The sequence below is a fragment of the Boleophthalmus pectinirostris genome, unplaced genomic scaffold (assembly GCF_026225935.1).
Source record: "Boleophthalmus pectinirostris isolate CB_2022bp ecotype Guang Dong unplaced genomic scaffold, ASM2622593v1 HiC_scaffold_7, whole genome shotgun sequence".
NCBI lineage: Eukaryota > Metazoa > Chordata > Actinopteri > Gobiiformes > Gobiidae > Boleophthalmus > Boleophthalmus pectinirostris.
Genome location: NW_026571473.1, coordinates 22,764,023 through 22,776,873, shown reverse-complemented (window position 1 = coordinate 22,776,873; position 12,851 = coordinate 22,764,023). Strand labels below are relative to the sequence as shown.

The window sequence follows — 12,851 nt, the reverse complement described above, 5'->3', positions numbered from 1 at the left end:
TGCAAAACACATAAAGACATCTGCCAAAGATAGAACTGACAGACGCTCCACTCAAATATGACCAAACAAACAAGACAAGAATAGAGAATGGAGGTGGGGGTGGGATTACTCTGGTTTTCTAACAGAAAAGCGAAATATATCTGCAAACATTTGTCAAAAAATGAAAAGTCTTTTAAGGGGAAGGAGTTTATTCATATTTCATCAGTTATCACCATCTTCATTCTTATCAATAGGGGGAATAATTAACCTAAAGGTGAATAATTAACCTTTACTTTAATTATTGAATAAGGTTAATTATTCATCCCTAGAATAGGATTAGAATCTCCACAAATGCACAATGAACAGCGAGGGAATTTTAACAATTTCTAAACTAAACGTTTTAGACTGCATATTATGTATTCATTTTGGATTAATCAGTGTGGAAGTGGGTACGGGTGCATGGTTGACTATTGCTACTATCACAGAGGTATGTCATGTTTATCAAAGCAATTCCCTTGTTGTTTTTGGATCACTTTTGACGTACAGAGAATGCTCCACAAAAGATGTCTGTTTGGAGAAAATCAGATACTCATTTATGCAAGTATCCTTACTAAAAAAAGTCACATTCATAAGACAGAAATTAACATTTCCTGAATACCTTTAGAATGATTTTGAGCTGTATCAGAACAAGTATAAGAGCACATAGACTAGTGTACACCCATGAACCACTATGAACATACCTATATGACTGAGTACACATACACATTAAGATTGCATGGTAAAAAAAAAGAATGTACTATGATTTGGTGTTGAAAATCACATTTTATGAATGTTTTTTGTCATGGTATTGGAATTGGTATTAAGTATTGAGTCTATTCCTGAGTATCGACATCGAGTTTGAAATTTAACGCTATACCATACCGATACTTTTATCTCAAAGTACTATACAATTTACACTTCTCTTGAGTTCACCTGTCAGTCAGGGCAATGCTCTGCTGGTATTTTGATGTATTTCTTAGTCTACTGTATCTCAATAAAGGAGCAGTTAAAGTCAGTGCTGTCACAAATAACTGTAAGCCTGTTTGCTGCCTGTTCTGTTCTGGTCCTGGGGACAAAGAGCTCCTTTTTCTGTGTGAGACATGAGTGAAAGAGTGTTTGAGTCTCTGTCCCATTGGGAGAGGAGGCCTTCGGCATGCTGATCCCACTAGAGACAGACGCTCTCTTAGGACAGCCCGTCTCGCACACACTGTTGTCTTCCTGTTGTGTGTAATGTTAAGTTGCTTTATGTTTGGGGACATGGGCATTTCCACACTGCTAATAAACGCTCTGACTAGTAACTGGTAAGAGGAGCCTGATATAGCAGTAATAGGATGGTTATGTTTTGTATAAAGATGCTGTGGCAAACAGATAACTTTTGTTCTGAGCAGACATCTGTGTTGGCTTAGCTGTCTTTTACTGTAAGAAAACACTGATTAAATTGCACTTCTTAAAGAAAAAACAAACAAATAAACAAACAAACAAGTGAATCAGTTATCAGTTCACTAGATAGTTACTACTAGAGGGAAATTTCACCCAGTGACTGGTCACTAGCTGTAGTGACTTTGTGCATACTTCTACTCTGGAGAATACATTCAAGCAGTTCCAATTAGGGTGCAAAAATATCGAAATATCAATATATCGTATCATTTAATGTGATGATACAGTATAGATGTCATGGGTTGCTGTATCGATATACCGCCATATTTGGTTTATTTTACTCAATTATTTTGTTACAGTTTTGTTGCTTGTTTAAAGGAAGGAAACATTTGACATTTTCACTGTGTAAAATGTTTGTGTTTCATATGAATTTTTCACAAAGACTTTTAGCATCACAGCCATGATGCAACCATGATTTAGCCTTTATTTTTTATCAAACCATATTAAATCGATTTGAAATATATTGAATTGTATCGAATCGAAAGCTCATTGTATCGAGTTATGTATCATATCGGCAGCTTCTGAATGATACTCAGCCTTAGTCCCGATGCTAGATAATACTGTATGTAAAGCAAGGTGTAGTAATAACTAAACCCATGTTCACCTTTACACAATGCAATACAAGGACAAGTGAATTAGAAAAAAAAAGCATCAGTAGGCTTTAGGTGTTTTGTAGTTCCACTATGGCTTTCAGGCCACATGTTGACTTGGAGAAGAGTGTGTAAATGCAGAGGGCTCATGGCGTAAGGGCACTCTTGTCTCCATTGTCCAAGTTGACAACAGATAAAGCATGGTCTTTGAAAAATCTTTTTTTGTTTTTTCAATTGGCTCTTCTCCCATCTTTGCTCTGAGAAATTTAACTTTTTCTCTCATTTGAACCTCATTTTCACATAACTTGTTTTCCGATGCAAGAACATTCTTTAAAGTGAATGCATCACATTCTGAAGACTTCTTATCTCCATGTTTTCTTCTCAAAAAATCAACAAGACAACAAAAAAACAAGGGAGTATGTGACACTAGAAGGTCCCTTCTAGTGTCACATACTCCCTTTAAGTTTTCCTCCCCATTTTTGTTTAAGCACTTGTAACTTCCAATATCTTAGTTTCAGTGGCTTAAAGAAAAAGTGGCCTAGAATGTCTCAAAGGTGATGAAATTAAGAGTGGGAGATGGTCTTTGTTGTTGGCATTGTATTTTGCAGCATGTTGCTAAAGCAGCATGGTGGAATACATGAGATTTAGGAGTCAAAAACATTGAAAAGTGTCAAGTAGAAAATAAGTGAAATATGGAAATTTTAGCTTTTGTGAGATGAATTAAATATTATATAGGAACAGAGCTAAGAGAACTCCATTCAACTCCAATTGGAGGCACACTGTCCTTTGAATATTTCCAAGTGTTTGTAGATGAAGGTTTCCTTTCAAATTAACTTAAATGAAATAGAGTCTGTATTGCAAATGCTTACCAAGCAGATCTTGTTCAAATCCAGTGGTGATGGTCCAGGACAGAACCCAATGTCCATACATTTCCATTGCTCCATGCTTCAGGAAAGAAAGCAAAAGCAGACAAAATTCCATCTGCGCTGTGTTCTGGACAACCACTTGTGAAATCTGCTTCTTGGCACCAAATTGTTGTGGAAAAAATTATGTATGTCTTGTTTATAAATAATTAATCCATTTGCAAAGCCCGATGAGCTTTTGGCATACAGACAAAGGTTTATTCTCGTTAAAGCAGATATGAACAAGGCCTAGGCCTGCCCTGGTCAGAGATCAACAGCCTCTCTAGAGAATCCTCTTCCCAGTCACCCCTTCTCTCCATCTCCCGAGTATCTCCCCCAGAGCATCTGAGCTCTGAGTATTTATACAGAAATACAAGTTACATACATATCAAAGCAAAATGACTTTTGTTTCACAGACTCATGCTAATAACCATAACCACAACCTACGTTTGAGGACAGTTAAAGCACAATTTATAGTTGTGCATCAAAGCTAAGACAACACAGGGTTTCCTGGAGGTGGAGACAGTTGTATCTGCTGAGACTTTACACATGTTAATGACTGCTCTGGTCTAAGGTAGAAATCGCATTCAATTACACAAAGACAGACTGAGAGAAATCTTTCCACAATATACATTTCCATCACAAAGATGAAAAAATGTACCCCATTTTCTGTTTATGTATAAGTAACAGTTCTTCTGCTGCTATTGTCTGATGATGCTTAGTAGTATGTGTATGTCTATATGTATGTACTATTAAAGTATTGTAGCCTTTTTTGGTACTTTCTTGCCTCATTTTTCAAATAGTGTCACATTTAACCTTCGAATACCTTTCATAAATTGCTTGCTTCACCCATTTTATCATTTTACTTGGTTGTGTTTCTTAATTTGAAAATTGTCAAACACCATCATCCCTTCTCACTCACTTCCTGCTTCTTTTGCTGCAGCAACCATGGCAACAGATGCCACGGAAACCCAGAGTGACATGAGTTTAGAGGTAACCCAACCCAAGGGCCCAGGTAAATAGGAAAACGAGTGCTTTTTCATCTTAAAGTGACAGTTCAGGATTTGATTTAAGCCCTATATGTATGAGAGGACTGTCCCTTTAAGGAATGCATGGTGTGTGCTGATTGGTTTGAGTTTGACGATATATAAATTGTGTGCTGTGGTTTTGCTTTGTTGCAACAATTCAGAATTTGCTATATTTGTCAAAAGTAGTGATCAAAAGTTATTCCTCACATACTTTATACATTCTGAGCATCCTAATTATTCACCTTGATAAGTTTATAAATGCTTTTCACAATTCACAGAGACCAGTACTGAGTTGTGAGGGTAAACTTAACAACATCTTGCGTGCTAAAACACACTTCCTGATTATTGGACAATAATGCGTTCTAATTAGATTCAGGCTCATGGGAAAAATACAAGGGAAATATGGGGTAGATTGAGGACCTTTAATATATCAAGAGCTTGTATTTATTGACCTTTGTATAATGACTTTTCAAATAAACATAATTAATTCTAATAGTCTTACTATCATCTACAGAGCATGGGATAGTGTTGTCACATCTCAGAGACATTTTTCATTAAGCCTCTTATTAAACCAGAGGGATTTTAAGATTCTAAATGCTACATTTTAGCCAAGCAGGCCGCCACCTAGTGCCTCTGCTCAGTTAAAAATCAAAAAACCAGTTAGCCCCATTTGCGGCGCATTACATACGACCAAATAGCAGCGATTGAAAGTACCTGCCTACCGTTAAGTGAACGAATTCTAATGTTGCGAGGTCAGACGGTTTCCACAAAGTGAAACCGGTTGATGAATCAGGCTAACTATGTTTAGCATTCATTCAAAAATATTGTGACACTATGAAATGATACATGTATTTTCTTGTAGTCATCCAACAGCTCATCGAGTACTTGACAGTACTCTGCAGAGTACTTACAGTACTAACAGTACTAAGATTTCTTTTTTCTTTCTCCACCAGATCAACAGTTTACCAAAACATCTGACATAATAATAATAATACTTTATGATTTACTAGTACTTACATTGGGTCATGTGTTTTGGTCCATAGAGAGTCCATATGAAGTCGACGCATGTTTTAGATTTCGACTGCAACCCCTGACATCTCCGTGTGGTGTATGTAATCTGTTATAGGCGTGTTCACTTCAAAAGGCCTTAATGTGATCCAGTCTCCTGTGTCTCTTCTGATTCTGCTTTGGTGCAAGTTTTGCTCACACCACATGTTAAGATCACCTTTTCACATGGTCTGCATAAAAAACAGGTGCGTTTTCAGGACTAAAGCAGTTCAAAAGTGTAAGAGAAGCAGACGGGAGGAGCAGACACAGCAGTTAAACAGAGTGATGTGCCATGGCTCCAAAAGTGCCCTGTCCTGTTTCATGCATGAGTGTGTGAGAGCGCCCAGAGCAAAGCATTATGGGATGGTACAAGTGCAAAGGCTGCGAGAGCATCAGTGCAACATCACATTCTGTTGCCAGTGCACTCTGTTACCTAACATACACTGTAAAATATGACCTAAAAGTTTGTATTTTTTATAAAGATAAAACTGTTGCTGCATCATTATTAAATTTATTCATGCTGTCCAGTCAGTAAGTCAAAATGATGGTGCTATTTGAAAGACTACTTAAACTGCTCTTGGACATCTTAGCCGTGGTATTTCACATTGCTCAGAGTTGAATTTGGATCTAACGAGTTTGCCGTGGCATCGTGGATCTTTCCTGCTAATTTTTTTTTCACTTGGAATTTTGACTTTTGAATTTGAGGGCTTGAAAATAGGTGTGCTGAATATTTAAAAGGTGATTTCAGCAACTAAAATTCTGGATAAATTCAGTTCAATTCATTATTGTCAAATTTCCAAATGAACAATTGGAATTATGTTCTCACTCTCAATGTTCTAAATTAAAGAATAATAATAAAATAAAAGGAAAGTCCAATGTTTTTCTTTAGGGAGATACAGATTCCTGCTTCCTGGCTGTCTGGTGGTTAGAGAGGGGAAAAGTTCAGCATCCTAACAGTCTGATGAATGAAGCTTTTTGTTTTTTGAGATTTAAAGAATTCAAAGTGAGAAATTCAGCAGTATTAAAAATTTAAAATCTAATGGAACAAATTATCTTCTATAGATTGTGTTAAATAAAGCTCAGATTAAATCTAACTTGAGTAACAGAGCTTTAGACAGAACAGAGTGCAGCAGCAAAGTATCACCGTGGTAAAAACTTCAAGGCTGTGCACTGGTGAGTTCAAATTGAGCTTTTGAACTGCATATTAAAAACAATACAGTGGCCCAGGTTTCCACTCCTCTTGAGTCTAAAAGTTGATCAATATCAATGTCACTGTAATAATATAAATGAGCTGAAAAGTCCTTGGCCTGCCTAAATATGTTAAATCTACATAAACCTACATGTAAACTGTAATGTTTACTTTTATGGCCCAAAATACCCCACGTCCCTCCAGAGTGCAGCGTCTCTGTGAGTTCATTGTACCATTTCCCCTGATGCGGCGGTGCTGTGAAGGGCTAGCCAGTGAAATCCCACACCAGTTTCTACTTTTAGCCGTAAAGGGAGCTGTGCTGAAGATGTCTGGTGTAGAGTGGCCTTGTAACCTCACCCACTGCACTCTGCGGGCCATGGAACCAACCAGGAAGTAACCTACACACAAACGGCAAGACATTACTGCCTAAAAAAGCTCCAGTGTTTACAGTTGAGGATTGCATAAGGTCAATAAACACAAGAACTTTACACGCTACTACTGGGAAAGTTTGTTGATGTTTTCTATAAAATATTTGGGCTAAAATGCAAATTTAATTATAACAAAATAGCATTTAGTTGTAAAGTCATCATTTGGAGAGATGGTTAATTACTAGATGGTAACAATAACCGAAATATCGTGATATCGTATGGTCAGACGTCTCACAGTAATATCGTGGGCTGTCACAATATATCGAATCACAAGTTCCTTTGCTTAAATGCATTGTTTTATAGTAGCAAAAGCTTATAAACATAGGGAACTACATATCTCATGATTCATTTCAGTGCAGACAACATGCAGAAATATGTTTTTTACTTGAATTCTTGGGATTATGACAGAACAAAGTATTTTAAAAGCAAAAAAGTGTCCCACCTACAATTATATTAGCCTCTTCAAAATATCGCAATAAATATCGTACTGTGAGATTTAGATATCGTTACATCCTTATTAATTATATTGTGATTGAGTGCTTTTTTGTTTAGTGTATCTTAATACTCAAATACAGACATATATCATCTATTTTCCTCACACACTCGTATTGGTCAGCCTGAGTGAATGACATGTGAATTTAACCAGTCACAGTCAAGTGTGAAAACTCAAAAAATGTTTTTAACTTTCTCTTAAAGGCCATACAGTCTTTGAGCAGGCCTGAGCACACAAAAGTTTATGGTCATGGTTGCTCAGAAGGTTGATTGTGTGAAACCTGATTGTCTTAATTTAACTTCTGCTGCTGTGTCATTAGGAGAGACACTTGGTTGGCCTGGTTTCTCACACAGTTAACATCGTACAGTAATGGCTTTTAAATATACTGCCTATCACCAGGATAAAGGCTAAATGAGGACTACACATGGTCATAAACAAGACTAAATCAAATCTAAATCTGGACTAAACCACTGGTGAAGGTGTTAAGAAATGCTCCCTGTTCAAAGTAGTGTAGTCTATTTTATTGTAGTCAGGAATAGTATTTTCTGTACTGATTTACCACGTTCTTGCTTCTGACATCTTTAATGCTAAATACATCTGTTATATAAAGAAATCACAGTCCAGTGGATTAAAGGCCAGGGGTTGTGTGGATGTTACCGTAAATGCACGTGCAGTATAGTTTAATCAGTGTCATTAAGTTGCAATTCTATCAACATTGTTTGATAACGATTTGAAACGGTGACAAAATCTCCGGAGAGTGACCCCAGCTGCCTGATCATTTTCCCTGTGTCTGAACTTTGGCGGCTAATTTCACACACTGCAGGCATCAGCATTATACAGCACTGGATTTTTATTGGTATTGAAATTAGAATATTGCTATCACAAATGAGATATGAGACTAATAAAATAAGTTAATGAAACATGCACCAATGAAGAAGACAATGACTTTATGTACACTTTTGTTCACAGGTTGTTTACATCTGTGAGTGACCAATTTGGGTTCAATCCATTATCTTTTTAGTAGGAAATATTTAGTTGTTTATCTGTCTACTTCCTGTATGTGGTTGCATCTGAAGACAAGCCAACATTCTCATCCCATGCGTTGCTTAAGATTCACTTCCCCTTAATCCAAAATCGCACTGCTTCATAACGTTCCTCTTCATATGCCCTTTGTCTTTATCTGGTGATAAAAAGTTAGATTGGCATTGATTTTTATTGTCATGTGTTTTTGTGTGTGTCCTCAGAGAGAAAGCGACAGGGCAAATTCCAGCCGTTCAAGCGACTTTTCGGGGGGAAGAAGAAGAAGAGAGAGCCCAAAGCCGGGTTTGATGGAGCTGAGCTTAAGTCCAGCTTTTCCACTGGGGAGGTCTGCAATGGAGTAGTGTCTGAAGATGAGGAGGGCAGTCAACATCTGAGGTAAAACATGCTATAAATAATCAATTTTACAATAACAATGTTGGTAGCTGTATTAGTAGCTCTTAGAATAGTCATAGTTGTAGTGGTTTTATACATAGTTTTAGTTAGTATAATAAAGGAACACACTTAGAGCAGGCTATGAAGTAATCTTTGTTTTTATCTAGTATCAAGACAGAGCACTGATAGTACAAGTAGATTTTCCACTGAATTGTGAGTAAGTGGTGTCATATAATGGATTAGTCAGCATGAGAACTACAGGCTACCAAAATGTCCCTGAAAGTTAACTCCAAGTTAAGACGTATACACTCCTGAATATATTTGGTAGTAAAATGGTCAAAGTAAAGTCAAGTGGTATAAATATATGCCATTTTGTCATATCCCAATTCAAATCTACCAGTTTATTGTCCATGCAGGAAGGCAATAAAGTATTTCCAAATCATGACCTCATTTTAATGTTATCTTCTTCCTTTTCAGAGTTGCTTTGTGCTATTTTAAGGATTTGCATATTTTAATAACAGCTTGTTTAATGCCCCTTTCTGTTTTCTTTTCATTCTTTCTTCTTGCTATTTTTTAACTTATTTTTTGAGGCTTCACTTTTGTGTTATATATTGTTTTATGCATAATTTCAATACTGCATAAATAATGTATTTTGTTTATCAATATAGACAGACCCCTGTTAAACACTGCATTATAGTTTATGCTTATTTAGTGAATGTAAACAAGACTTTATCTTTCTACATCATTGCAGCTTGGTTTAATCAGTCACATGTGGTGTCACAGTGTTAAACTTGACATCCATAAAGCTGTTATTTCACAATCAGCTGAGTAAAGGGTGAGGCTCTGCTCAAATACAGATCATAAAAAGGCTTTAGACAGGCTTAATTGATGTAGTAAAAGTGCTCGTGTGTGGAGAGCCAATTCATTTCTATTGAGGACAATGATTGAGTGAGCCACACTGCAGCATGCAAGTCAATGCTAGACAATGATTTAGTTTTTATTTAAAATGTATTTTGTATTTGTTTTCAGGGAGGTGAACCCCATAGGAGCTCGAGCGCTCTCACACGACAGCATCTTCATCCCAGAAGAAACTACGTCCAAACAGGAGGACGGAGGGGGAGAGCACACAATGTCCCAGGAAAACGTCTCGGATAAAGTCAGGAATCTGCAGGTTAGTCAATGGAAGAACTGGATCATTTAGTCATTTTGAGTTGTACAGACTAAAGTTTGACATGTCAGGGCAGTAAATAGATTGGGCAATTGCAGAAAATGAATAGTGAACTTATTGACAATAATGCAAACGATGACTCAATTTCTGCATACATTTAGATATGGAACAGGTTCTTGATATAACTTTGCCAGTGGGTAGCAGTTAAACAAATTTTAGTAATGATTATTAATATCTAGTATCTATAGTTAGCTGTTTTGCAGTATTAGTTCTTGAAGTAGCAGTAGTAGAAGTACATCTAACCATTGCTGTACAAGACTTATTTGGTTACTTGTTTCACTTTCAAATAAGATGAAAATGTGAGGTATAACTTTTATTGTTTTGGCATTTAACCAGATTGACTATTGTCTCCATAAACGATAACAGCACTATTAAGATAACCTTGACTTGTGCGTTGATTATCATTTTCGTTTAATCACTTCTTCATAGGATAATGTCACGTTGCCACTCATATTTATACAATAGTAATAATTACTATTAGCTACAATTCAACTAGTGCTACAATGAGGAACAAGGAAGCAAAGAACTCTCACTCTTAATTTCTAATAACCTTTATCTTATGGGGGAGGGGGCAATAAAGTGTGGCTGTGATTGGCAAAGTTTGCATTGCTTTAATTGGTTTCATGCCTGCTTTTGTTCTGTTGACACTGACACTCAGTTGTTAACATGGTCAGTGACAGTGAATGAAATGAACGGATTAGAAAGACTCTTGGCCCTTATTTGCTGTATATCTGTGCTTGGGGCTGTTTGGCTCAGTGGTTACAGAGCTTGTACACCAGCCATTTAAACCCATTTCGGACCTTACTTACTGTTGTTGTGTCCTCAAGCAAGGCATTTTACCCACCCTGTTTATAATGAATGTGGTTTCTGTGTGAGTGATTGGTGGTGGTCCAATAAATCACAGTCTAACCCAGGGCAGCTGTAGCTATAGAAGTTGCTTACCACCAGTGAGTGTGGAGGGAATGAATAATGCAATGTAACCAGTGTAAAGGTGTTATATCATTTCAAGACATATTTTGCTAACATCATGCTGCACATCTCTTTTGTGACTCGACAGAGGCAGATTGCGTCAAGTATAAAGTTTGGACAGAAGCCTCCCTCTATGCGCAGAAGTGAAGGAGATGAGGGCAGTACAGACGATGAGGAGCTTCCCAGGAGTCCCATGAAGGTCCAAGTGCTAGCTCAAATCCAGGTCCCACTTGAAACAGAACTACCCTCACCCGAGCCAAAAGTGAGTCAGCCATTGATTATCGTCCATCTTCTCTCCACTGTATGCCCAAACTGTAACTGTAGTCACCATATGAAAACTGTCTATCCTGTTTAATACAGAGAATTGATAATATATTATAGGAATATTTTAATGTACTATTTCACACTATTTAAGTTATATTATGTTAATAAAAGCAGTATATATAAAAATTTTGAATAACCTTCATTTTTGCTGTCTATACTGCTGTCCTTCTACATGCACATTTGAACTTTATTCATGTATTAATCTGAAGATTGATTGAAGGTTATTCTAGTCATGTGTTTTTTGTTGTTCCAGCCTGTCCCAGCAGCCGCCCCTCACAGCAGCCCCCCAGCAAAGTCTCCCAGATCCAAACGAGTTCTTCCTCCCACTGGGACCATCGAGTCTATAAACCTGGACGCAGTTCCTCAGAGCGGCCCTCGTCTGGACAACACTGCGGCAAAACATAAACTGTCAGTCAAACCGAAGAACCAGAGAGTGTCTCGCAAGCACCGGTGTTACACACAGGTGAGACGTGATGGCCTGATGATGCGAGGGGTGTTGAAATGAGGGTACAGTACCTCAAGTATTACACTTACTTAATATCTATTACATTTATCATTGTTACATATTTGGGCTCCCTTAAATCTGTGAGGCATCATCTTTATTCGATTACAGGTGTTTTTATTTGCCAAAAAGTACTTGATTTGGTAGAGTCGCTTGCTTGTTTAGTGCAGTTTTATGTCACTGAAGAAAAGGTTTTGGAGCTTCCTGCAGTACCCCCTTAACCCTCTCAGGCTCAAATTAAGTTTTAGTATCAGGAAAAATCTGAAATTTGGGGAAAATTATCATATGGGGTAGTAGTAAAAGTATTTTGCACTTCTGGCAGGCCGTTTGCGTGTAGCCATTCTTGCACAGTCTGCATCGCCCACGTTTATCAGCATGGATGGGAGAAAAGGCTCCTGAGTAAAAAAAGCTCATATAATATGGATGTGGAGTAAGTAGGTAATTGGAATTTAGCTGTTGCAAATCTGCAATGCCTGCCTGGAGAGGGTTAACCTTTATTCACCAAATGGCGAAATATACAAACATGACCTTGGGCTAAAATGATCTTTTGTGTCCAAGGACCTACAGGACGTGTCTATTCCGGGTTTGTTGGAAGAGGACTCTGAAGCTCCTTGTTTCTCTGCTGCAAACCAGCGCCGAGCATCAGCCACAGAGCCACTCCAGCCCTCCGAGAGCCTGAGAAGGAGGCAGCATGAGGAGGAAGTGAGGAAGAGGAGGGAGGAAGAGGAGAGGAGACGAGCTGAAGAAGAAAGGAAACGAGCTGAGGAGCAGAGGATTAGGGAGCTGGAGGAGGAGAGGAGACGCAGAGAGGAGGACGAGAGGAGACGTAGAGAGGAGGAGGAGAGGCTTCACAGAGAGGCAGAGGAGCGAAGGGCGAGAGAGGAGCTGTTACGGCGACAGAGAGAGGAGGAGGAGAGGAGACGAGCTGAGGAGGAAAGAAAGAGACATGAGGAAGAGGAGAGGAGGAGGCGAGAGGAGGAAGAGGAAAGGAGGCAGCAGGAACTACTGGAGAAGCGACTGAGAGAGGAAGAGGAAGCGAGGAAAAGGAAGGAGGAAGAGGAGAGAAAGAGAAGAGAGGAGGAGGAAGCCAGGAAGAGGAAAGAGGAAGAGGAGAGAAGGAAACAACAGGAGGAGGAGAGAGTGAGGAAAGAGAAAGAGGAGGAGCTGAGGTGGAAGGAGATGGAAGAGAGACAGAAGCCCTTTTCATTTAAGGTGTCGTCTGGAGAGAAGCAGATCCTGTTCCAAAAGGTAAGACAATTTATGTGTGTTTTTATGGTGTAGTG

General features: G+C 38.3%; 1 protein-coding gene across 2 annotated transcripts in view; it reads left to right on the top strand.

Moving 5' to 3' along the window:
- cracd (capping protein inhibiting regulator of actin dynamics) overlaps positions 1 to 12,851 on the top strand; it is a 28,623-nt gene that overhangs the window by 10,485 nt on the left and 5,287 nt on the right. Inside the window, exons 2-6 of one of the 2 annotated variants that reach the window (XM_055165081.1) lie at positions 8,377 to 8,548; positions 9,575 to 9,716; positions 10,831 to 11,004; positions 11,320 to 11,529; positions 12,127 to 12,816. In XM_055165081.1, coding sequence (XP_055021056.1) covers positions 9,675 to 9,716; positions 10,831 to 11,004; positions 11,320 to 11,529; positions 12,127 to 12,816 — 1,116 coding nt within the window. In that variant the 5' untranslated portion in view covers positions 8,377 to 8,548; positions 9,575 to 9,674. Of the gene's footprint in view, positions 1 to 8,273; positions 8,549 to 9,574; positions 9,717 to 10,830; positions 11,005 to 11,319; positions 11,530 to 12,126; positions 12,817 to 12,851 lie in introns of those variants that run through there. The other variant, XM_055165082.1, reaches the window with a different exon arrangement.